Source organism: Heterodontus francisci, chromosome 30 (assembly GCF_036365525.1).
Source record: "Heterodontus francisci isolate sHetFra1 chromosome 30, sHetFra1.hap1, whole genome shotgun sequence".
NCBI lineage: Eukaryota > Metazoa > Chordata > Chondrichthyes > Heterodontiformes > Heterodontidae > Heterodontus > Heterodontus francisci.
The window spans coordinates 46,644,211-46,670,536 of record NC_090400.1 but is presented as its reverse complement, the minus strand read 5'-3'; the positions used below and the strand labels follow the sequence as shown (position 1 = coordinate 46,670,536).

At 43.2% G+C, this 26,326-nt stretch overlaps 1 protein-coding gene and 1 long non-coding RNA gene across 2 annotated transcripts in view; one reads left to right on the top strand and one right to left on the bottom strand.

Annotated features, from left to right (window-relative positions):
* The window catches only part of LOC137346733 (uncharacterized), a 36,917-nt gene extending 16,106 nt beyond the window's left edge, over positions 1 to 20,811 (bottom strand). Inside the window, exons 1-2 of the long non-coding RNA XR_010968778.1 lie at positions 20,399 to 20,811; positions 18,713 to 18,983 (exon numbers count right to left, since the gene is read on the bottom strand). This is a non-coding gene — a long non-coding RNA (uncharacterized lncRNA). The remainder of the gene's footprint in view (positions 1 to 18,712; positions 18,984 to 20,398) is intronic.
* A 159-nt stretch (positions 20,812 to 20,970) lies between these two features.
* On the top strand, positions 20,971 to 24,892 carry LOC137346520 (dynein light chain 2, cytoplasmic). The gene is made up of 3 exons (XM_068009991.1): positions 20,971 to 21,079; positions 22,289 to 22,425; positions 23,624 to 24,892. The coding sequence occupies exons 2-3, from the start codon at positions 22,294 to 22,296 to the stop codon at positions 23,759 to 23,761; spliced, it is 270 nt and encodes an 89-aa protein (XP_067866092.1). The 5' UTR covers positions 20,971 to 21,079; positions 22,289 to 22,293; the 3' UTR covers positions 23,762 to 24,892.
* Positions 24,893 to 26,326: the final 1,434 nt, after the last annotated feature.

Below are 26,326 nucleotides of genomic sequence, written 5' to 3'. Positions count from 1 at the left end.
GTAATCAACACTTAGAGCAGACTCCCAGGAAGAGTAGTGGAGGGAAAATGTTAGAAGCACTCAGTCCATGGTGGGTGCTTTTTTTTGAATGGATGAGAAAAATGAATCAAAAGCCTCCCTCATCTGTATTTGTCTTGCAAATAAGGAGGTATTATTCTGCTCCTCTGATGACTCAATGGTCACTGTATGGAATGTTATTAGGCCACAAAGACCAGGAAGCTACAATGTTTGATCCCTGGTCTGTGATGAGTTACCTCAGCTGGGGCAGCAGAGGATGCACTACAATTGACATTGCTACCCCAAGACTTTGCAGCAGGGAAAATCAGCCAGGATCACCTTCCTGTTTGATAGCCAGTGATGCCTTACTGTAAAGTGTACATTTATGTATTTGATAAGTCAATGCATTCATGGAGGCATATGAAAGAATGGGCCTTAAGCTAAGCATCTGGAAAACAAAGGTCCTCTACTAGTCTGCTCCTGCAGCTCATCTCTGCGCTCCCCCCCCCCCCCCCCCCCACCACCGACTATCAAGATCCACGGCGCACCACTGGACAATGTGGATCACTTCCCATACCTTGGCAGCCTCCTCTCAGCAAGGGCAGACATCAACGATGAAACTCAGCATCGCCTCCAGTGTGCCAGCGCAGCCTTTGGTCATCTGAGAAAAAGAGTGTTTGACGACAAAGACCTCAAGCCTGGCACCAAGCTCATGGTCTACAGGGCCGCAGTGTTACCTACCCTCCTGAATCTGTCGGAAACATGGGCACTGTACAGCAGACACCTCAAATCCCTGGAGAGATATCACCAGCGGTGCCTTCGCTAGATCATGCAAATTCAGTGGCAGGACAGGCACTCCAATATCTGTGTCCTCTCTCAGGCCAACATCCCCAGTATCGAGACACTGGTCATGGCTAGTCAGTTATGCCTGACACAAACTCCCAAAACAAGCTATCTACTCCAAGCTCCGTCACGGCAAGAGACTACCAGGAGGGCAGAGGAAACACGACAAGGATGTACTTAAAATCTCCCTGAAAAAATGTGACATCTCCACCAATTCGTGGGAATCTCTTGCCCGAGACCACCCAAAATGGAGAAGAAGCATCTGCGAAGGTGCCAGCCAGTTCGAACAACACAGACATGTCCAGGCAGCGACCAAGTGCAAACAATGGAAGGAGCGTTCGGAATTTCGAGCATCCCATTCACTTGCCTCACTTACGGATCCAGAATTGGACTATTCAGTCACCTAAGGACCCACAACCCTGGAGTGAAAGAAAGTCATCCTTGTTCCCAAGGGACTGCCTAAGAAGAAGACTGTAAAGTGCACGTTTGTGAATTTGATAAGGCTTGGTTGTGATGCGCTTCATATTAAATAGGCTGCGACATGATTACCCAAGGCTGCTCATGAGAAATAGTCAGTTGCACAATGGTACTGGAGTGTTGCCATTGCCTAAAAGATATATAGGAACGTCAGTCAATGCTTGCAAGAGAAAGGGGAGAAAAGTCATTGTCTTGTTTGAGAGGCAGGAAGAACACCTGCATGTTATTTTGGTTGCAATAATATTGCAGGCAGAACATGTGACAATGTTTCGACAACATTTTTTTTTTAAGAGATACAGCACTGAAACAGGCCCTTCGGCCCACCGAGTCTGTGCCGACCATCAACCACCCATATATACTAATCCTACACTAATCCCATATTCCTACCACATCCCCACCTGTCCCTATATTTCCCTACCACCTACCTATACTAGGGGCAATTTATAATGGCCAATTTACCTACCAACCTGCAAGTCTTTTGGCTTGTGGGAGGAAACCGGAGCACCCGGAGAAAACCCACGCAGACACAGGGAGAACTTGCAAACTCCACACAGGCAGTACCCAGAATTGAACCCGGGTCGCTGGAGCTGTGAGGCTGTGGTGCTAGCCACTGTGCCGCCATGACAACATGTTTCTACACTATTTTCTGTGTTGCATCAAAGCCTTTGTACAAAGACAGCACCTCTTTAATATAGTCATTTCTCAATTGGTGCATCCATTTTTGAGACTATTAATTCCTGAAAACTCATTCCAGTCAGAAGTTAGTGTGATTCAGATATTGGTAATCCAAGTTCCTTAGTGGTGAAGTTTAACGAGGTTCCTGTGAGCAGTCCCTTCTGACACCAAACTGTTTGATGGGAAGCAGGATAATATATTTTATTACATATACTACATAATGCCAGTAGGACATAATTGCTGGGCATATCCAGAATACATATAGAGGAATTCTCCTGGTATTCTAGACAACATTTATCCCTCAACCAAATTCCTGAAACACATTATCTGGTTACTTACTTAGTTGCTGTTTGTGGGAACTTCCCGTGTGCAAATTGGCTCCCGCATTTCCTACTTGACAACAGTGATTACACCTTATTGGTTGTAAAGTATTTTGGGACATCCTGAGGTCATGAAAGGCGCTGGATAAATGCAAGTCTTTTTATTTAAGATTATGCCTGCTTTGCCATCATTCACCCAGGGATCCAGCACTGCATTTGTGCAGACAGGAGGGAGTACATTATATCTGGCAGATTTTCTTAATCTGTCCTTCTTTCAATCTGTTACAAGTGGAGATTGTATGTGCTGTTTCAGAAGGCTTCCCAGTTACTTATCATTTTTTCAAAATTTCTTTCCCAGGCTCTGTTTGCTACATTTGTATTTCCTGACCATGCTAGTTAAGATTGCATGTCTGCGTGAGACTAGTTTTCCAAAGCCTTCTTTACAAATGTAACATTAAGGCTTCACCAATGGCTCAGCAAGTTTACAAGTGACAGCTGGCACTTACAGACTAGAAAGGTCCCAGTAATGTCAGATGATCTCAGCTGGGATGGCAGAAGGGGCAATTAGCCTCAACCTCCTTGGGTTGGAGAGGGGAAAATCAGGCAGTACTCGTGCTCCTGACTGCAGTTACCCTCCTGACTGCTTCTTATTGAAAGTATATATGCATGGACACGAAGGAAGAATAGATGGAGCTTGGCCATAACGACTCCATCATCGAACAGCCTCCTGATCTTTACTGTCAAAGTTCACGGGTGAAGAGGAGAGGGAAGCTAACTGATGAAGAAAAATAATTTAAAAAATAATAATATAAAAAATAATTTTAAATTAGTGTTGCATTTTTAAAAGGAGCTACTATTTTCTTTAAAATTTTAAACTTGCTCCTGTTGAATTTTACTATTATGTTTTGTTGAGGTTTCAAGATAAGATAACGATTCTTGATCAGCATGTACAAACAACTCAGTCAGTTAGTGGATACTTTCCTGATTCCCCTACTGAATAAATAGGAATATATCTGATTTTCATCAGCTTACTTACATTGAATGACACCCGAACTTAGCGAAAGGGTCATTAAACTAGGCAAACCTTTAAAATTTGTTTATTGCCCATCCCTAATTGCCCTTCAGAGGATGGTGGTAAGCCACCTTCCTGAATATAACTGAGTGGCTTGTTAGGCCATTTCAGAGGCAGTTAAGTGTAAACCACAGTTGCTGTGGGTCTGGAGTCACACATCGGTCAGACCCAGTAAGGATGGCAGATTTCCTTCCCTAATGGACAATAGTGAACCAGATGGGTTTTTATGAAAATCCTGTAGTTTTGTGGTCACCATTGCTGATACAAGCTTTTTATTAAAGTGTGACGAAACCACACCTGCCAAATGGAAACATATCAATTTCATCATATGGGACACTATTTTAACTTTTATGGGACACTTAAAATAACTTGTTTAAAAAGATCACAGAGCTGAACAGCTGAAAACATGGCTGCACATTTGCATTCTGAGAGACAGTTGAATAGAGAGACAATGGAAGTGCTCCCTGATTCAATTAGCAAGATTGGGCTGGGCAACAGTGATGATCCACATCTTGCCTGTGTAACAGCCAGCACTCCACCTCCCCACCGAGTGTGTCTAATAAGCTTTGAAGAATCAACTACCCTCGCAGGCGATGTTGTTTCAAACAAAGAGCTGGTCACATGACAAATCTGCTGGCCAACCTGGGAATTGATTGAATTGTGCCTCACAGAAAAGTTTGGGGCGGACTGCAATTGAACTTCAAGAAGAAAGCACCCCTCTCTCTCTGTCTCTCTTTCCAGCAAAGTTCCAAGGACCCATGGAAGCAGCTTAAGAGGACTTCTTCAGCCTTCTGGTACCAGCAAAACAAGTTTGAATGCATGCACAGGGCCAGAGCGAGAACTGCAAGACTTAACTCCAATCAAGGTCTTTACATTCAAACCAAAGACAGTAACTGAATTCCACCTACTACACCAAACCCCCCCCCCTTTAATTCTTTCTCCTCCTCTGTATCTATTTGTGTGTGTGTGTGTGTGATTATTGCGTATGCATGCTAGCGTGGTTGTGTTGCGTATTTTTAATAACTTTAACTGAGTTAGAGTGTGAAGGCCAATAAACTTACACCTTTCTTGTTTAAACCTAAGGAAGCCTGTCAATTAGAGAGCAGTGAGCAAGGACTCACTGAGGTGAAGCTAAAAACACCCTGTTTTAAAAGTCAAACCCTGTTACGCCCAAACCAGGAAAGGGGCCAGAGGGGAGCCTGAAAGCTCTTCCTCACCCGGTCATAACAAAAGATTTATTTAATTAATTGAATTTACATTCCCCAGCTGCCTTGGTGGGATTTGAACTGATGTCTCCAAATCAATAGTCCAGGCTACTAACAAACAAGTCCAGGAACATAATTATTATGCTAACATAACCCCTATGTTAAAAGTAAAAATTTCTTGTATCAAAGAGTTAAATCTTTATTTAAATTATTCAAAGTTTGCCAAATGTTGTAACAATCTCTAAAGTTTCCATTTGTTTAACTCAATTCCAATAATTTAACATTTATCATTGTTGATTAAAAGATATTTTTGTAAATAGATGTCCAAACTTCTAAAGGGAATATAACATTGCAATAAGATACTGTAATTAAAATACGTTTTTTAGGGTCTAGTTAAGAATTATTTGAAATTTCTAAGTGTGGTTTAACTTTTTCAGGCTACATTTGTATTTATTTGCACTTAAAGTTATGACACATTTTGTAATAAAACAGGCTTTGAATTTAAAGAGAGCCATTGCTGACCTTTCTTCTGGTTGTGACCCCTGTGGAGGTGGTCATTGGGTAAAAGCCTGCACCTTGCCTTCTTAAAGCGATGCCCTCTGGGGTGGGCGGGGCCACATCCCTTGGCTCCGGTTTCTGCAGTCCAGGGTCTTCTTCGATTGGTTCCTCCAGACCTTCAGTCATGGTGATAGTTTTGCAGAGCACAGCACAAAATGACTATCCTCGCTGCCTCTCTGGAGGACACTCACAGGATGGTCCAAGCAACTGAAGCATTTGCTCAGCACCCCAATGGTCCTTTGAATGACATGAATGGTGGACCCATGTACCTGATTGCATCTGTCCTCTGCTTTGTTCTGTGGCACATGACATGACAGCAAGGATGGTAAGCTATGTCACCAAGGTGCTACAAGGATTTTGTTTTTGTATTAAAAACTTAGGATTCTGTGTGTTTTAAAAAACTGAAAAAGGATTTCAGTGGACATTGAGACAGCTGAACTTTATGGATGTTTTGAAAGGACCTTCAACAAAAGCTGAACTCCATGGATGTTTTGAAAGGAAGTTCAATAGGAGCTGAATTTGTAAACACAGACAGGAAAGCAGGTAATTTCAAGGAAACCAACAAGGGGTTTGACCTCAGAGCTACTCTTTGAGTGACGAGAGAGAGAAGTTTGTTTCAGTTTTGAACTTTAAAAAGCCAGTGAGTTTGGACAAAAAGCAGGCATTCTGAAATTTGATTCTGATCTGCCTGGAGATCAGACTAAGACCCAGAAAAAATATTACCTCTCTGTAAAGAATCCCTGCATCAAGAGTGGTACTCCTGCATTTTTAAGAAACCCTGAATGCTTGCAGAAATCTTATCTCTTTAAAAAGGACTTCTGCATCGAATGTGTAACAGAGAACTGATATCTGTTGCTACAACCCTGATGGAAGACCTATGTGAAACCTGTTACAGTTGAATTTCCTTGAATGCCTACCCATCACAGACTGTTTATCAACCTTGCCTGGAAAGACCTCGAGTGGCATCCAACTATTTGACTTTGGGACACCTTGCCTAACCAAAGATCTTCCTTCCAGATCATGACAGACTAAGTTATTTTATTATTCCTTTCATTCCTATGAAACAGTTGTAAATCAAAATCCTTTTTTTCCTAGTTAACTGGTTTTTGGATGTATGTATGTGTGCATGAGAGCTAGGGAAATAAGGAGCTTGAATATCTCAATTCATATGTAGGTTTACTTCACTATTGATTAAGACTTGGTTTTATAATAAATAGTTAATTTTGTTGTTTATTAAAGAAACCTGGTTGGTGTGCTTTACTCTGGGGACAAATAGCATATCTAATTGCTTGTTTTTGGTAAGTGGGAAGATTTATTGATATGCTGTGACCCGTGGAGAAGTGGGACTGAATTAACAGTGCACTCCTCCCGCCTCAGTCATAACAAAGGATCCATCCTTCCACCCTGGCCCCAAGCATACATGTGATAACTAAGTTGCACACATTGAATGCATTGGCATGCTGCATGTTTAAGTACAAAATGTACAGCTGAGCATTGCAGACCACCTGGACATTGAGGAGAGTGGAAGCTCTTTCCATTCGCTTTGGATGCTCTGAAGTGCGTCGTGTGTTCCAATGATCACACCCAGCACTCTGGGAAAGCCAGCAATCCTGTAGAAACTTAATGCCCTCTGCCTTACTACACTGAGGACATTCCCAATCAGAGGAACTCCCCAGCTGTGTGGAATAGGGTGTCAGTCACCTGCCAATCCAGGCTCACTGCCCTTTGACTAATGCTGCACAGGCCCTGTAAAAGTTTAGGGCCGTGTTCACCTTCATTTATACACTTACTGCTCTGCTGCACGTGCACTGCTGTATTAAGTCATCACGGAGCAAGTTGCAGAATGGGCCCATAGCCTGCTTTGTAACGTGCAGTCGGTGCACATTAATTTACTCAGACATTTCCTGGAACCTCAGTCGAGATCTAAACACTTCCCTGGCCATATTTTTGCGTGTGGGGTTGCTCTCTTTGCTGATAGTGCTTTAAGCTCTGCATCTCATGTCTCTGGTTCTCTTCCTCCTCCTCCTCCATTATAATATAAAGCAGGGGTAGAGCCATTTTTCTTTCTAACATCCAGTGCAACATCGCTGTCTGCTGGCTGTAACAGAGGTTGAGAATGGCTTCTATGTTTCCTGGCTGGGCTGATTTGCGTCTTGATTACATGTGCGGTTGAAAATCTGATCGCAATTTGAAAAAATGTCTCCAAATAAGTGCAGTTGCGGCAAACTTGTGGGAACGGGGCTAGTATAATTTGGGCAGAGGGATCGATAGATAATTGTAAAAGATGGAGGAGATTTGGGCATATTGTATTTACTTGTATAACTCACGTGTGGCCCAAATTCAACAAACTTTTAGGCTGTGCATTTGCTTTGCGGGAATCGTGCATGAATCTGGATGCAATTACTCGGGAAATGTGAGGCCACGTTATTTCACTACACCTACAGCATTGTAGAAATCTTTGTGTGAGAAATGAATTCTCGGCTGTTGTTAAACAGCAATTAGAGACAACACAGTGGCCTTGAGAATTTCTGGATATTGAAAACTATTTTTGGTGCTTATTGAAGGAGCTTATGGCAGGGGAATGGAACATATTCCATGCTGTGCATTTTCCATTTACACTAGTCCCAGCCCATGGTGATCAGGTGAGATCACAGCATGGTTAAATGCAGAATAAAGCTCCCATTACTGTGCCACATCAGTGTGCCAATCTCGCAACAACGGTTACTACTGCACCAGTTTGACAAATTTCCCTCGTTCACACCAGCGAGCTGTCCTGTGGCTTAATATAAGGCCACGGTTGGGGCAGTTGATGCATGTCGTTGTCCACTAGGAGCTGCATTGAGATCTTCCAAACTCATTTTCACATAGGACCTTGCAGCCAATACACAAAGGGGATTTTCATCTTGGATACTATGGATTTGAACCGACAAGTGAAAGGCCAGTATTTAATCCATTTGCAATTTCTTGATTCACACGCAATAGATTACCGGGAAATATTTTGTAATGCTTTAGTGCCTATCATATGGACACACATTTTCAAGCCCTTTCTTTACATTATAATTTTAAATTGTTTTTTTCATCTATGTTTTCTGCCCTCATGGCATGAAATGATATATAGAAAGGTGAAACTAAGCATTTTATGATTTTTATGCTATAAACTTCAATCAGTTATTCGGGCAGTAGTTCAATGTCAAGGTTCTGCTGCCCTCCATAAACTGCACAAATTTTTCATCAATAATCTACAATGTCATCAGATTTAATTACTGCCTTGTTATTCACCGTCATATATCTGTTAATCTATTTATAATTACTTGCTTATTCTTCAGTATTTGTCGTTTCATGTAAAAATAACAATTTCAAGGAAATTGTTATGACCAGGTGAGGAAGGGGTCTCAGGCTCCCCTTTCGCTGCTTCTTTGGTTTGGCTGCAACAGGGTTTATTCTTATTAAACACAGTGGTTTAACTTACCAACTCAGTGAGCACTTGCTCCTGTTGCTCTAATTACAATTGCAAATGGACCAATCAGATAGGTTTTCTTGAATTCAAACAAGAAAGATGTAAGTTTATTAACCTTATCACTCTAAACCAGTTAAAATTAATAAAATATGCAACGCATCCATACGCACATGCATACGAGAGGCACACATACACACACACGCACACAAATAGATACAGAGAGGAAGGAAGAGTTGGGAGGTTGAAGTAAAGTCAGTAAAAAATGGAATTCAAATACTGAGTAACAATGTCCTTAATTGAAGTTAAAGTCCTAAAGTCCTCGCTGGGGTCACGTGTACAATTCAGGCTTGCTTCTCTGGTTCCAGAAGGCTGATGGGAGGTTTTATCCATCTTCTTGGTGGTCGCCTGTAAGGTTCTGTAGTCCTGAGGCTTAGTAGCTGCCACCATGGTTTCCCTTGGACTTTGCTGGAGAGAGAGAGAGAGAGAGTGATGCTTTCTTCTTGGAGTTCAGTTCTAATCCCTTTTTCACTCTGAGGCACAATTCACAAAATCAGCAGGTATGTCTCGTGACCACCTCTTTGTTTGAAAACAGAAGTTCCTGGAGGGTTGTTTGAACATACTCGGAATTGGGGGGGGGGCAGTTGGCTCTTTCAAGTCAAAGGGTGTCGACGACTTTTGATCACTATTGACAAAATCAATCTTGCTAATTGAATCAGGGAGAACCCCCATTGTTCCAGCTAGACTGGATAATTTACCTCTCTCAGCCAGCCTTTGTCTTCTCATTTGCAAATGGTGCATGGTCATCTTTAACTGTTCTGTTCCAATTTTTTAAAAGTTATCTGTAATGTCCAGTAAAAAGTCTCAAGCAGTGTTCTATACAACAAAATTAATATTTTCCATTTGGCACGTGTGATGTCTGTCACAAAATTTTCTCCCCATATGGTTTAAATGGATTTTAAGTTATATTGGATGACATGAAAGGACCTTTCATATTATCAGGTTATATTCACCAGATTATAGAGGTACTAACCATTGTATTATTCCTTTCAAGTGCATATGAAAATAAAACAAGACAAAGACTTGCATTTATATAATGCCTTTCATGACCACAGGACATTCCTATGTGCTTTACAGCTAATTAAGTCACTACTGTAATGTAGGAAACACAACAGCCAATTTGTGCACAGCAAGCTCTCACAAAAAGCAATGTGATAATGACCAGATTCTGTGTTAGTGATATTTGTTGAGGCGTAAATATTCACCAGGACACCAGGGAGAACTCCCCTGCCATTCTTCGAATATGCAATGGTATCTTTTATGTCCACCTGAGAGGGTAGATGGGGGTGGTGGACGAAGAATCAATATAGCATATTGTATTCAACCAAAGGGTACACATTATGGTGTGCCAGGTATTGTGAAATGCACAGTGGATGCCAGATAACTGAGTGAATTACAGGACCATAATCTAATTGAGGGCCTCCAATCATATTATAGAGAGAATGGTTTTCTTGAACAAAAACAGAAAATGCTGGAAATACTCAGCAGGTCAGGCAGCATCTGTGGACAGAGAAACAGAGTTAACTTTTCAGGATGATGACCTTTCATCAGAACTGGAAAATGTTAGAGATGTAACAGGTTTTAAGCAAGTACAGAGGAAGGGAAAGGTCAGGAGGGAAGGAATGAACAAAAGGGAAGGTCTGTGATAGGGTGGAAGGCAGGAGCGATTAAATGACAAAAGGGATGATGGTAAAAGGAGATGGTAATGGAACAAGAAAAGAAACAAACGATGGATCCAGAGGAGGTGTGAAAAGCAATAGCAGAATAATCACCAACAGCTACTGTCCGAGAAAACAGGAGTAGTGCTTATAATCTGAAATTGTTGAACTCAATGTTGAATCCGGAAGGCTGCAAAGGATGGGGTGCTGTTCCTCGAGCTTCTGTTGAGCTTCATTAGAACAATTTAGAAGGCCAACGTCATGGAGGTAAGAGTGGAATTGGGACAGAGAATTAAAACGACAAGCAACTGGAAGCTCAGGATCACGCTTGCTGACTGGAAAGAGGTGATGTACAAAGCGGTCACACAATCTACGTTTGCTCTCCCCAATGTAGAGGAAACTTTTTTTTCGTTTCATGGGATGTGGGCGTCACTGGCTAGGCCAGCATTTATTGCCCATCCCTAATTGCCCATGAGAAGGTGGTGGTGAGCTGCCTTCTTGAACCGCTGCAGTCCATGTGGGGTAGGTATACCCACAGTACTATTAGGAAAGAAGTTCCAGGATTTTGACCTAGCGACAGTGAAGGAACGGTGATATAGTTCCAAATGAGGATGGTGTGTGACTTGGAGGGGAGCTTGCAGGTGGTGGTGTTCCCACGCATCAGCTGCCCTTGTCCTTCTAGGTAGTTGAGGTCACGGGTTTGGAAGGTGCTGTTTGAGTAGCCTTGGTGCGTTTGCTGCAGTGCATCTTGTAGATGGTACACACTGCTGCCACTGTGCGTCGGTGGTGGAGGGAGTGAATGTTTGTAGATGGGGTGCCAATCAAGCGGGTTGCTTTGTCCTGTATGGTGTCGAGCTTCTTGAGTGTTGTTGGAGCTGCACCCATCCAGGCAAATGGAGAGTATTCCATCACAGGATTCCTCAGGATTCCTAGCCTCTGACCTGCTCTTGTAGCCACAGTAGAGCATGGCTACCCGAGCCGAAGATATGTCGGGTTTGGATCGGGTCAGGTTGCTCTTCCAGGTCCGGCATTCGGGCTCGGGTCAGGTCGAGCCAGGTTGGACACACTCTATCACTACCTCCAGTATGTGGCTCCAATCTTAATGTACTTTTTAAACAACCCTTCAAGTCCAGTTACAGTTTTTGTTGCTTATCTGCACAAGTTTAAAAAGTGAAAAACGGAAGCTAGGTTATCTGAACATTCCGGTGGTTGGGTCGGGCGCATGAAAAAAATGAAAGGACTCGGGCTGGGTCGGACTCTGGTCAGATGTGGTTCTGTCGGGCTTGGGTTGGGTTTCATTTGCAGACCTGAGCCGGCCTTTAAGCCACGGTATTTATATAGGTACTCCAGTTCAGTTTCTGGTCAATGGTAACCCCCAGGATGTTGACAGTGGCGGATTCAGCAATCATAATGCTGTTGAATGCCAAGGGGAAATGGTTAGGTTCTCTCCTGTTTGAGATGGTCATTGCCTGGCACTTGTGTGGCGTGAATGTTACTTGCCACTTATCAGCCCAAGCCTGGATATTGTCCAGGTCTTGCTGCATTTTTACACGGACTGCTTCAGTATCTGAGGAATCGCGAATAGTGCTGAACATTGTGCAATCATCAGCGACCATCCCCACTTCTGACCTTATGATTGAAGGAAGGTCATTGATGAAGCAACTGAAGATGGTTGGGCCTAGGGCACTACCCTACGACCTCCTGCAGTGATGTCCTGGAGCTGAGATGATTGACCTCCAACAACCACAACCATCTTCCTTTGCGCTAGGTACGACTCCTCGGTCAATTGCTGCATTGATGTCAAGGGCAGTCATTCTCATCTCACCTCACCTCTTGAGTTCAGCTCTTTTGTCCATATTTGAACCAAGGCTGTGATGAGGTCAGGAGCTGAGTGGCCCTGGCAGAACCCAAACGGAGCGTCACTGAGCAGGTTATTGCTAAGCAAGTGTCGCTTGATTGCACTGTCAATGACACCTTCCATCACTTTACTGATGATTGAGAGTAGGCTGATGGGGCGGTAATTGGCCGGGTTGGACTTGTACTGTTTTTTGTGTACAGGACATACCTGGGCAATTTTGCACATTGCCGGGTAGATGCCAGTGTTGTAGATGTACTGGAACAGCTTGGCTAGGGGCACGGCAAGTTCTGGAGCACAGGTCTTCAGGACTATTGCCAGAATGTTGTCAGGACCCATAGTCTTTGCAGTATCCAGTGCCTTCAGTTGTTTCTTGCTATCACGTGGAGTGAATTAAATTGGCTGAAGTCTGGCATCTGTTATGGTGGAGACTTCAGGAGGAGGCCAAAATGGCACCAACTCGGCACTTCTGGCTGAAGACTGTTGCAGATGCTTCAGCCTTATCTTTTGCACTAATGTGCTGGGCTACCCCATCATTAAGGATGGGGATATTTGTGGAGCCACCTCCTCCAGTTAGTTGTTTAATTTTCCACCACCATTCACGACTGGATGTGGCAGGACTGCAGAGCTTAGGTCTGCTCTGTTGGTTATGGGATCGCTTAGCTTTGTATATCGCATGCTGCTTATGCTGCTTGGCATGCAAGTAGTCCTGGGTTGTAGCTTCACCAGGTTGACACCTCATTTTGAGGTATGCCTGGTGCTGCTCCTGGCATGCCCTCCTGCACTCTTCATTGAACCTGGGTTGGTTTCCCGGCTTGTTGGTAATGGTAGAGTGGGGGATATGCCGGGCCATGAGGTTACAGATTGTGGTTGAGTACAATTCTGCTGCTGCTGATGGTCCACAGCGCCTCATGGATGCCCAGTTTTGCATTGCTAGATCTGTTCAAAATTTATCCCATTTAGCACAGTGGTAGTACCACACAACACGATGGAGGGTATCCTCAATGTGAAGGCGGGACTTAGTCTCCACAGGACTGTGCGGTGGTCACTCCTACCAATACTGTCATGGACAGATGCATCTGCTACAGGCAGATTAGTAAGGATGAGGTCAAGTGTGTTTTTCCCTCTTGTTGGTTCCCTCACCATCTGCCGCAGACCCAGTTTAGCAGCTAAGTCTGTTAGAACTCGGCCAGCTCGGTCAGTAGTGGTGCTACCGAGACACTCTTGGTGATGGACATTGAAGTCCCCACATACAGTACATTCTGTGCCCTTGGCACCCTCAGTGTTCAACATGGAGTACTGATTCATCAGCTGAGGGGGGGGTGGTCAGTAGGTGGTAATCAGCAGGAGGTTTCTGTGCTCATGTTTGACCTGATGCCTTGAGACTTCATGGGATTCGGAGTCGATGTTGAGGACTCCCATGGCAACTCCCTCCCGACTGTATACCTCTGTCGGTGGGACAGGACGTACCCGGGGATGGTGATGGCGGTGTCTGGGACATTGTCTGTGAGGTATGATTCCGTGAGTATGACTTTGTCAGGCTGTTGCTTGACTCATCTGTGGGACACCTCGCCCAACTTTGGCACAAAACCCCAGATGTTAGTAAGGAGGACTTTGCAGGGTCGACAAAGCTGGTTTGCCGTTGTCGTTTCCAGGGCCTAGGTCGATGCCTAGTGGTCCATTCGGTTTCATTCCTTATCGACTTTTTTTTAGCGGTTAGGTATAACTGAGTGGCTTGCTAGGCTATTTCAGAGGGCATTTAAGAGTTAACCACATTGCTGTGGGTCTGGTGTCACATTTAGGCCAGACCAGGTAAGGACAGCAGATTTCTTTCCCTAAAGGATATTAGTGAACCAGATAGGTTTTTGCGACAATCAACAATGGTTTCATGGTCATCATTCGACATTAGACTAGTTTTTTAATTCCAGATTTTTTTAATTAATTGAATTCAAATTCCAAATTTCAACATTTAAGAGGTATTTAGATGAGCACTTGAAACCCCATAGCATACAAGGCTACAGGCCAAGTGCAGGAAAATGGGATTGGTTTGGACAGGTGCTTGATGGTCAGCGCAGGTGCGTTGGACCACAGGGCCTGTTTCTGTGCTGTAAAACTCTGACTATGACCTTCTGCCATGGTGGGACTTGACCCCATGTCCACAGAGGAATACCCTGGGTCTCTGGGTCACTAGTTCAGTGACAATACCATTACACCACCACCTCCCCCACTACATCACAACCAGTGAAAACAGTATATGAAATTGAAAGAAGTGCAAGTAAATTGCTGATTCACCTGGAAGGAGTGTTTGAGACCATGCATGACGGGATGGGATGAGGTAAAAGAGCAGATGTTGCATCTCCTGCACTTGCATGGCAACATGATGTGGGAAGGGGAAGGGTGATTAAAGAATGGACCAGGGAGTTGCAGAGGGAATGTTCCTTCGGAATGCTGAAAAGAGATGTGAGGGGAAGATGTGTTTGGGGGTGGCATCATGCTGGAGATGGTGGAGGATGACCTGTTGAATATGGAGGTTGGTGGGGTGGAAGGTGAGGACAAAGGGAACCCCGTCATGTTTCTTGGAGGAAATGGTAAGGGTGAGGGAAGTGCAGGAAATGGGATGGACATGATGGAGGACTTGTCAACCATGGTGCGGGGTAGTCATCAGTTGAGGAAAAAGAAAGACATATTGCAAGCACTAGTTTGAAAGGTGGCATGGTCAGAACAGATGCAACAGAAATGGAGAAACTGGGAGAATGGAAGAGTGGGAGGAAGAGTAATCAAGGTAACTGTGGGAGTCAGTGAATTATAGTATTTAAAGCTTGACAGTCTATCCCCAGAGATTCAGGTAAAGTCGAAGAATGGAAGAGTTGGGGGATGGACAATACGAAGGCGAGGGAGGGCTGGAAATTTTAAGGAAAATTGATTAAATTTTCCAGTTCAGGGCAAGAGCAGGAAATGACACTGATACAGTCATCAACGTACCAGAAAAAGAGGTGGAGGACCTGAGTCGAACTGGAACAAAGAATGTTCCACATATTCCATGAAAAGGCAGATATAGCTAGGACTCATATGGGTTCTCTGGGCAACACTTTTTATTAGGAGGAAAGGAGTGGAGTCAAAGGAGAAGTTGTTCAATGTAAGAGTAAGCCAGGTGTAGGAGAGTGGTTGAGGAGGGGAACTGATTGGGCCTCCATTCAAGGAAGAAGCGGGGTGCCCTCAGGCCATCCTGTTGGGGGATGGAGGTGTAAAGGGAGTGGATGTCCATGGTAGTCGACGATTAGGGCCAGGAAACTGGAAACTGTTAAAGTGGCAGAGGGTGTCAGAATGGTTGTGGAAGTAGGTGGGATAAGACTGGACAAGGGGAGGAAAATAGAATTGAGATAGGAAGAAATCAGTTCTGTGGGGCAAGAACAGGCTGAAACTATCGGTCTATAAGAGCAGTCCTGTTTGTGGATCTTGGGAAGGATGCAGAAGTGGGTTGTGCAGAGTTGGGGAATTATGAGATTGGAGGCGTGAAGGGGAGATCTCCAGAAAAGATTAAGTCAGTGACAGTCTGTGGAGGGGGTGGGCTGTTCGTCCCCAGCAATTGCGTCAGCTGCCTGTGCACAGGCACTGGCACCATTTTTAAAGGGCAGCCAGCCCTGCTGCCTAATTTAAATTTTTAATCACATACCCCCTAAAATTAAGTAAATAAATTTCATATGCCACTTTCCCATCCCCTAATACCAAATCCATTAACTATTTGCCCTTCCTCCCCAAACACTTACCTTTTACATCTGACCTTCCCCCCCCCCCCCCAAACTGCATCAAGTTTGAAGTTCAACCCTTCCCACCATCTCCTATACCCATTACATTTATTTGACCCCATTCCCCCCCACACTGAAAGTCTTATTTCCTCCCCCCTCCCCACTTGTATCACGCCGCCTTTCCCCAGACGGGGAATTTAAGGTGCTGGAGTGCCGGCTGCCGCACCAAAGATTGCGGCGGGCCCTCTAGATTGCAGGTAAGTCTACGTAAATTTATTCGTTTGAATATTTTAATTGTGGTCCCGTCACTCAGCGGCGGGGGGGGGGCCCGCCATTGAGCCCCGCCGCCGCCAGGAGGATCAGGCTGTGCCCTCCCAGTGTCGAGGACCGTGGCGGGCCTCTCCCACACCCAAGTTCAGGCCACCCACCCCCCCCCCCCTCCCTCCCCACCGCGGATCACGAAGTTGAGAGCTTGGTAAAATCCAGCCCAATGTTTTTGTTTAAACTAGTGTTTCAACTCCTGTGTTTTGTTGACCAAAAAACAGTGACAGGTTTTCTCATGAGTTTAAAACAGAAGATTAAATATTTATTGAACAATAATCACCTGAAATGTTTGCAACACCACCCACGCACGCATTCACTCTCTCATGCACATTCAGGAAAAGATAGATAGAAGGTAAAGGTTAAGAGGCATTAAGAGTACAAGGTGTAAAAGTCTGTTGTTTTCAGGAAAAACCAGTGGGATCTTCTTGGAAGGTAAGTTTTTAAATTTGCACGCCTGTTTACTGATTGTCTTGCCCTTGCTGGTTGCTAAAGTCTTCCGGCAGTCAACACTTCAGTTCGAAGATGGTGCTGGCATTTCTTAGTTCAATTTTCACAGTTGTTCAAAAGGAGGAGTTGTTCAAAAGACACTCTCTTATTTCTTTGCTACAGTTGGTTGCCAGGGTTCAACATCTCAGCAAGGTTCAACTGTCTCTCTCAGCCTTGTGTTGGAATTCAAGATGTCTTTCAATGTTCTCTCTGTGGCTGGAGATCTCAGACTGACGTTCTGATGACTTGATGACTGATGACTCCCTTTGTTCTCCAAAAAGGTTACCTTTAAAGGTAAATTCAAAAAGTGTTACTTTCACCCATGTGATTTCAGACTTTCGGTTCCTGAGGGGCGATACAATAGCTTCTGATTTCAGCCCATTTTGATAAGATGAGGGATGTTCACACTTTATTGTAGTGATTGTAGCTGGAGACAGAGCGTCTGCAAGTGCCTTTGTTTTAGCACACTTTGTGGATAGTTCCCATTCTTGTGTGATGAGCTGTTTAATTTCAATGCAGATGGGGTTAATGAGTTTCAGTTCTAGCAGACATGAATGTGTATTTCAGTGCAGGAGAAAGTATGTGTCATGTGACTTTGTCCTCTATCTTGTTGAAGGCAAGTGCATCAGTCTTTTTTAAATTGTTCCATTTTATTCAGTTTATTTTTGTAGTTCCATCGCTGTACTTCTCGTGAGCGTGACAATTGGTTAACATGAAAGCAGCTGTGGTATTAACAGATTTGTATCTAATAGATAGAGAGATGTTGAAAAAACTTCTATTTATGATCTCTCCTCTCAGCATTTCCAAAATTTTTGTTAATCAGTTTATAAAGTGCTGTAATAGAATTTAAATAAGTGAATGCCTGAGAGGCTATTAATTATTTGAAGACAGTAGTTATACAGCCACTTTTGTATCAAAGCACGTGGATTTGGGTCCACATTATAATGAAACAGGTAGTATAACTCTGGAGTTAGGTTGATAATCTGACTCTGATCATACTAGTAAGGTGACACCATCTGTAACAGGGAGCTTCAAACTGCTTTGGAGTTCAAACCTAATGGTGAGCACCAGCACACACACACGGAGCACTGGTCGGGAACTGGGTGCCTGTAATGCCTCATTTTCCATCCTGTTAAAATTAATGGATAAAATATCACACACAGTGGGCTAGTGAGTTCCTGGCCAGTGCTGCCTGCCCACACTTTCATATTACGAAATAGCTACTCGGAGTGGTGCTCCATGCATGCATTCAGGTCTGTGTGCGCAGAGCTTCTTTGTTGCTCAGTCCAATGTAAGATGCAGTCAGTGCCATAAGTTGGGCCTTGCAGCTCTCTACAGGTAACAAGCAGCTGAAGTATAACTGCAGTCTGAGTGAATGGAAACTGAAAATCCAAGAAAAACCTGTATACTTATATAGCACCTTTCACATTCTCACTATAGCTTCAATATGTTTCAAAATGCTCCACACCCATTACATTACCTTTAAAGTGTGGTCATTGATGTTACACAGACAAAAACTGCACCCAGCATGCTCCTAAAAAACAGCAAATGTGTTAAATGGTAAATGAATCTGCTTGTGATGGGGTTGGTTGAGTGATAAATGTTGGCAGGGACACTGGGAAAACTCCCCTGCTCGTCACTGAATAGCACAATGAGATCTTTTAAATCCACCTAAATAGGCAAATGGGGCGTTGGTTTTACATCGTGTCTGAAAAAACTGCATTTCTGACAATTCGGCATTTCCTTACAACTGCACTGAAGAACCAGAGGCATTTTCGATCGATGCTTTACTGAATTATTTTCTTTTCTTGTCCAGATTATACTCGACACTAAATTCAAATTACAGCATTGTTCCTATTTCCTAAATCCATCACATCACAGCAAAAATACTAGCATCAAATATTTTGCATTTCAGTCATTCATTACAATTGAAAGCTTGCAAGAAACTGTTGTAGAATGTTTTCTCTAAATCAGTTCAGTACCTTTATCCAGTGAGTAGCTGACGATCAAGAGGTCACAGGTTTGATCCTGGGAGTTAACTGGTCTCACTGGAGTGACGGTAGAGTTGGTACAGTAAGCCTCAGCATCCTTGGGTTAGAGAGTGAAAAATCGGCCACTGGTGGGTGTTGTGGTAGTATACATGTATTGGCATCAGAGGTGGATAGGATCAGGCTTAGCTGTTTAGCTTCACATGGGCGAATGGTCAGAACGTGTAGAGTCAGGGGACAAATAGCAGAATGGATGGCATGCTGGCTACAAAACAGATTTACAGATAATTACTCATACTGGCAAAAGGTGGGAAGCAATGCTCCACAAAGATCTGTCCTGGGACCACTGTTATTCACTATCTACATAAATGATTTGGTCTCAGGAATCAGAAGCAAATTTCAAAATTTGGAAAAAAACTAAATGTGGGGGGGCTGTAGTTAATACAAAGGAGCACTGTGACAAAATACTGGAATACATTAATAAACCTGCAGAATGAACTTCAATGTAGATAAGTGTGGGTTGGTACATTTTGGAAGGAAGAATGAGGAGGCTACATACTCCTTGGAAAATAAATGTTTAAACAGGTAGAGGAACAGAGGTATCTGGGGGTACTGGTACACAAATCATTAAAAGATGTGGCACAGCTTGCTATGACCATTGAAAAAAGCCAAACAAAGTGCAAGGGTTCATTTCTAGAGTGACAGAATTGGAATGAAGATAAGTTATTCTAAATTTGTATAGAACCTTGGTTAGACCACACTTGAGAGTACTGTGCACAGTTCTGGTCTTCATATTATTAAAAGAATATAAAGGCACTGGTGAGGTTGCAATAAAGATTTACTAGAATGATACCAGAACTGAGGTTAGAGAGGAAAGATTGAACAGCCTGGGACTCTTCTCTAGGAAGGGATAACCTGGTAGAGGTCTTTAAGATTATGAAAAGGTTTGTAGCATAGATGTAGGGAAGATGTTTCCATTGGTAAGCAAGACCAGAATGAGGGACCATAAAAATAAGATAGTCACTAATAAACCCACTAGGAAATTCAGAAGAAACCTTTTCACCTATTTAGAACGTGGAACTTGCTACCACAGGAAATAGTTGAGGTGAATAGCATGGATGCATTTAAGAAGTCAAATAAACACAAGGGAACAAGGAATAGAATGATATGTTGATGGGGGTAGATGAGGAAGGGTAGAGGAGGCTCATGTGGAGCATAACACCTGCATGCAACTACTGGGCCTGTTTCTAGGTAAAACTAGGTAAATAGTCTGCCAAGACCCACTGTCTAGGCCCACAGAAGAACAGGGCAGTTTCCCCAGTGTCTTGGTCAATATTTATGTTCAGTCAACATAACAGCGATTACACGCCAAAAGTACTTCATTGGCTGCACAGTGCTCTGGGACATCCAGAAAGCGCTATTGACATATAAGTCTTTTTCACATCTGAATGAGGTAACGAAGCACGTTTAGTGTGTATGGAGCCAAAGTTATACCCCAGAAACAGAAACAATGTCTTTAAGACAGATGGAGCAATTGGTGATAAAAACGTGCGTGTTTTTTTTTGGAGGGGAGGGGAGGAACAATTGTGGAATTGTGAACCTATTTTTTCGCACTGAAGGTAAATTGCTTTCGGGGAAAGTTAATGAAACTTGCAGCACCGGTGAGTTGAATTTCATTACCTCACTTTCAAGGATAGACTGCGATTCAGCTGTTAAATTTAACAAGGCGTCGCTCGTTGCATCACGTCGAACAACTCGCATTAACAAAACGATCACACCGTTCCCTCTGCAGAGCACTTAAAACTACAGGAATGGTGCTGTCACGCGTCCACCCTCAGCTGATGCATGGTTGTCACCAAGTGTTGTTGGCCCCGCACTGAACGGCGTTCCTCTCGTTCAAAGCGACTGCCAGGCGGCTCATAACACAGTAAGCCAATTTGCATGTAAAAAGGAACAAGAGCAGAATTTTGAAACTGAACAAGAATCACACTGCTTTCCCCCTCCCCCAGCACTTGTTGTTGCTGGGATGTCATTTTCTGCCCCTGGTCTGTGTGTGTTAACAACACTGACAAGTAAATTTCATGAGCAGTTGTCCTGATCTCATTGCATTGTGGGATGAAATAAGATGTGGGAACACTTGGGCGAAGGGAAAATGCACAGATGGAGAGGAGAGGCTGCTCTCAGCCAATGGACGTGGCGGGCTGCTCAGCCATTGCGGAGGGACGGGGCGGTATTTCAAGAAGGCAGCGAGGGGAGGGGCCTGACAAAAACAGCAGATCGCATCGGGGAAAAGAGGCTACAAGGGGGAAAAAAAAAGAAGCGCTTTGCTGGAGAGATTGGCAGATTAGTACCGAGGAGAAGGTGAGATCATTTCCCGCAAGGCATGTGTGTGGTTATCTTTATTCCTGGTACTTTAAGAAATTCTATTTCGCAACATCATGATTTTAGGTTACCTTAAAATGACCTAAGCTTTTTTTTTAAAAAGAGCCTGCGTTTCCAAGGTGTCATTCCCAATGCACGTATTTACTGCAGCTTCGATTCGGGATGGGGGATTTTCTGTGGGGGGGGGAAGGCCCTGGAAACTGCAATAGTCTTTTGTGCTAGAAATCCGTTATGTTTTAATTATGAGAAGCATATTTTATTGCCCTCACTTATGCATTACGTGAACCTGTGGTACTTGATTTTTTTTGGGGGGGGGGGGAGAAATAGTATAAATTCAGAGTTGGATTAGATTCATTGGTTAAAAACTATATGGTTTCGTTAATTTCAAGTGGATGATTAGGTAGAACGTGACGGTGATGAAAATTATTTTTTTTTAATAAAAGGGGATGATTTTGATTCTCTGCAGAGATAGGGCTCCACCTTCAAATCCAATAACACAATCTCTAAAGAATTCTGTCTCCGTTCGATTGAACGTGTGCACGTTGTTTTTAAAGATAACGATGACCCTAATCGGGAGGAGCCAGGGATTACCACAAGCAATCCTGAAATGCGATGCAGTACCTTTCAAAAGTGTCTCCTTTTCTCGCCCTTTCCACCCAAAGTGATTATGTTCCCACTTTCGTCTATGCATTTCCCCCTCTCCTCCCAATAAAATTGCCAACGAGACACGATTGATCGCATTTTACGCTCAGTTTTTGACTCGTATAATAATATTGCTGAGTTTGAAACACCAGTCTTTCCAGAAGTCCCGGAACTAAGATGTTTACTCGCATGCCATTGTCGGCTCTACATCTGTTCTGCAAATGGAGGTTCACCCGTCTTGTGTGAATGAAGGGGAGGCGGCGCTGTAAATTTCTGCTCATCCGGACAAATGAGCAGTTTCCTTGCTGAATATTCACCTTTAAAACCAGGAGCAGGAAGTTTGCAATGAGTTTGTGCCTGGACGCCATCTCTGTTTAAATCCAGCGTTAACGTGGAAGTTCTGTATTGATTTAAATATTAGTTTTTGTTTAACTAGGTATTTTGAAGACCCAACACACAACCCACAGGTTCTATATTATACATGTATACTTGTGTGGAAGCACCATGTTCAGTCAAGGTGTCTTTGTTTTTTTTTTCCCGTGGCAGGCACGATGTCCGACAGGAAGGCAGTGATCAAAAATGCTGACATGTCTGAAGATATGCAGCAAGATGCAGTAGACTGTGCAACACAAGCAATGGAAAAATACAACATCGAAAAGGACATTGCTGCCTTCATCAAAAAGGTACATTGTTCACTCTTACTCCATTTTAACAGGACAGTTTCTAATGGCTATAATCGTCAGTCAAAGGTTCAGTATGTTGGTTGCTAAAACTATAGAAATAAACAGGACCACCAGTATCCAGTTAACCATTCTCGTATCTAAAATCTAATTGACCCATTCTATTAGAGTGCAGCACCTGGTGCTCTCCATGCACCTGTTTTTTGTATTCCACAGCTTTTCTTGTATTTATTCAACAAATGGGTGCTTAAAGACTTGAAAGGAAACTAACTGATATATCTGAAGTCATAAGATCAGACTAACTCAGGCTAACACCACTATTGCAGTGTAAATGGTCTTTGCCTGGCTTATCTGGGCTTTTGCAGATACTTAGTAAATATTGTGCAACTGTTATAGCTTTTATCCTCCTGTCTAGTATCAGGCAATGGTTTCAAGATCCAAAGTGAGTTTTGGCACCCAGGCAACACTATTTACAACCACATGTTGCCATTGCAGTAATGCTGTTGTAACCAGGAGTGTGTGCTTGCTTTTTTTTTTAGGGACTGCAGAGTACACTTATTTAGTTTTGTTTTATAGCTTAAAAAGTCTTGTACTATGATGCTTAAGAGCTGAAATGTCTAATGTGTTAAATAGCCAAAGCTTGGCATTCAAATGCTCAATGATTGATTTTGAGGGGAAGAGATTTTTAGCAATAAATTGTAATGGTTGCAAATAGTTCACCCTATTTTCCACTTACTTCTGAAGCCATTGATTTCTTGCTAGTTTAGTTCCATGTGGCTAGCAACCACTAGAAACTTGCTCAATTAACACATTCTTCATGTCAGCCTAGGTATAAAGTTATTTTACCCCATTGGGGTAATATAGCCAAGCCTGATACTTTTTACTCTTCTCTCCTTCACCCACTCACCCAATTTCCATATACTGGTATTCTCCTCCCTCCCTTGAATCTGGGATACTGTGGACAATTGTAGGCTGGGCACTGTACTAACTTGATGAAGTCAATTCTGGGACTTTCTTGTCTGTATGCCTTCATATTGCAAGGAGCCCTGTCTTTCATAGTTCAGTGGGTAGCTTTTGTTGCAGCCATTACATTTTGCCTTTCTGGATTGAGCTATATTGGTAACCTGCATGCATGTGGCAGGGGGAATGATTGTGTATAATGGTAAATATGATTGAGATTTTTTTTTCTCTTCCCTTACAGGAGTTTGACAAGAAATACAATCCAACTTGGCACTGCATTGTTGGCAGAAACTTTGGTAGTTATGTCACACATGAGACAAAACATTTCATCTATTTTTACCTGGGTCAGGTGGCAATTCTTCTATTCAAGTCTGGCTAAAAAGAGGAAGGGAGGGGGGGGGAAATGAACTAATGCACTGACGGCTGGAGCCACAGTCCCTTTAATGGCTAAACAGCTGCATGGACTTTATCTTGTGTATATGTAGCAGTAAACTTGCTTTAGTTGCCCAAAAAGGCTTTCTTTTTTTTTGTATTGCACTGAAATGGATAAATGCTGAACAGTGGCCTTTAAAAGAATAAACTGAAATGGTTCTACTTGAAGACTGGATCACTGGACTTCTCTACAGAAGCAAGTTGTTTGTTTATTTTGTTAAATTCAGAAACCCAATCCTTTTCTCCCCACATCAAATTTTCTATACTTGAGAGGGCAGTTGTACCGTGCAGACGTTGGGTGTAAAATACTTATTGGCTTTCTTTAAAGCTATATTTCTTTTAATAGCAAATTTGCTATTGCTGTGAATCCCATTGACACCTTTTTTCCTTTTTTTTTATATTATAAAGGGTAATTGGATTTGATTCACCACTGTTCTGATGAGGCTAAGTAAGACTTTATTTAAATTATCCGCTACATAGAAACATGAAACGGCTGGCCTACCAGAATGTCATGAGGATGGTTTGATTGAACCTTAAGCAGGGCAAAACAAACTTTTTTCTTTTCTCCCCTTGTGCTGTAATCTGCCAAGAGTGGAGAAATCTTCAATACTTGTAATTCTGTATGAGGTCATGCTATCAAACTAGCAGCAATAGAAGTTGCTCTAACTTGCTGTAAAATGTACAGATGCCACCAGGCACTTTGTACATTATCCTAAGTGGTTTTTCTGTTCGCATGTTATGAAAGTTGTTCAGAGTCTGATGTGTTTTGTCTTTTTAAAAACCCTTTATGCATAGCTCACTTTAAAGATTTCTAAGCTGATCATCTTTTAATGTAAGCAAACTATATACTATTAAGGTGCTTATATTGATTTCTAGTCTTCCCAAATGATGTCTAAAACAAATTTTGATTTTTTTTGACCCCACCCCACCCCACCCCACCCATCCTGCTTTGTGTATGTACATAGACTACATAGCTTGTGATTAAAGCATGGGAAAGCTTAAATCCTGGTTCATGTGTCAGAGCTAACTGTTAATGTAATTGCCAATAAATGGAAAGTGTCAGACCTCCTGTCAGTTATGGAAGTTGTCTTGATTTTTTTTTTCCTTGACCAGTGTGGATGAGGGTTTGATAGTTTTAAAGGTGCATTGTTACCTATTGCTGTTTTGCAAAAACACTTGTATTGGGACTGTGCACTTCTTTGGCAATGACAGTTGTGCAGCTGGCTGCTAGTTTAAGAATAAGCTCTCTTAGAACTTTGCTCAATTCTATGCAATATAGCAACTTGTTCATCTGTTGGGGGAGGCAGTGGCATAGTGGTAATGTTACTGGATGACCAATCCAGTGGTCTAAACTAATGCTCTGGGGCTATTAGTTCAAATCCCACCATGGTAGCTGATGGAATTTAAATTCAACTAAGACAGCTGGAATTATCTAAAAAAAAAAATTGAGACTCCGTAATGGTGACCATGAGATAATTGCCATTAACAACCCATCAGGTTCACTAATCTTTTAGGTAACAGCAGTCCCTCTGTGTGACTCCAGACTTCCAATGTGGTTGATTCTTCAAAATGCCCTCTGCAATGACAGCATTATACCAACTGATTAGAGAAAAGGCTAAAAGGAATGAAACCAGGCAGACCACCCACTGTTGATCTAGCTACCAGCGATGACACTGGACCACCCAGCTCAATCAGCCCTGCCAAGTCTTCCTTACTAGCAGCTACAGGCTTGTACTGAAACTGGGAGAGATGTTCCCACAGCCTTGTCAAGCAACAGCCTGATACAGTCATACTCACAGAATCATACCTTACACCATCCCTGTCACTATACTCACTGCCAGGACAGACCCACAAGAGATGGCAACACAATGATATACTGTCAGGAGCGAGTTACCCTGGGCATCCTCAACATTAACTCCAGACCTCATGAAGTCTCATAGCATCAGGTCAAACATGGGCACAGAAACCTCCTGCTAATTACCACCTACCCCTGCCTGCGTGCCCCACCCCCTCCTCCTGACTCCCGAAAGCCTGTCCACCAATAAAGGCACAAAGCAGGAGTGTGATGAAATACTCTCCACTTGCCGAGATGCGTGCAGCTCAAGACGCTCAACATCATGCAGGACAAAACAGCCAGCTTGATTAGCACCCCAACCACCATTAACACACAGTGGTAGCTGTGTGTACCATCTACAAGATGCAGTAATTCAGCAAGTCTCCTTTGCCAGCACCTTCCAAATCTGTGACCTCTACCAGCTCGAAGGACAAGGGCAGCAGACGTATGTGAACACCACAAACTGCAGTTCCCCTTCAAGCCACACACCATTCTGACTTGGAACTATATCGCTGTACCTTCACTGTCGCTGGGCCAAAATCCTGGAATTCCCTTCCAAACAGCATTGTTGGTGTACCTACACCCCAAGGACTGCAGTGGTTCAAAAAGGCAATTAGGGATGGGCAATAAATGCTGGCCTAGCCAGTGAAGCCCAGATCCTGTGAAAGTCCCCTTGTG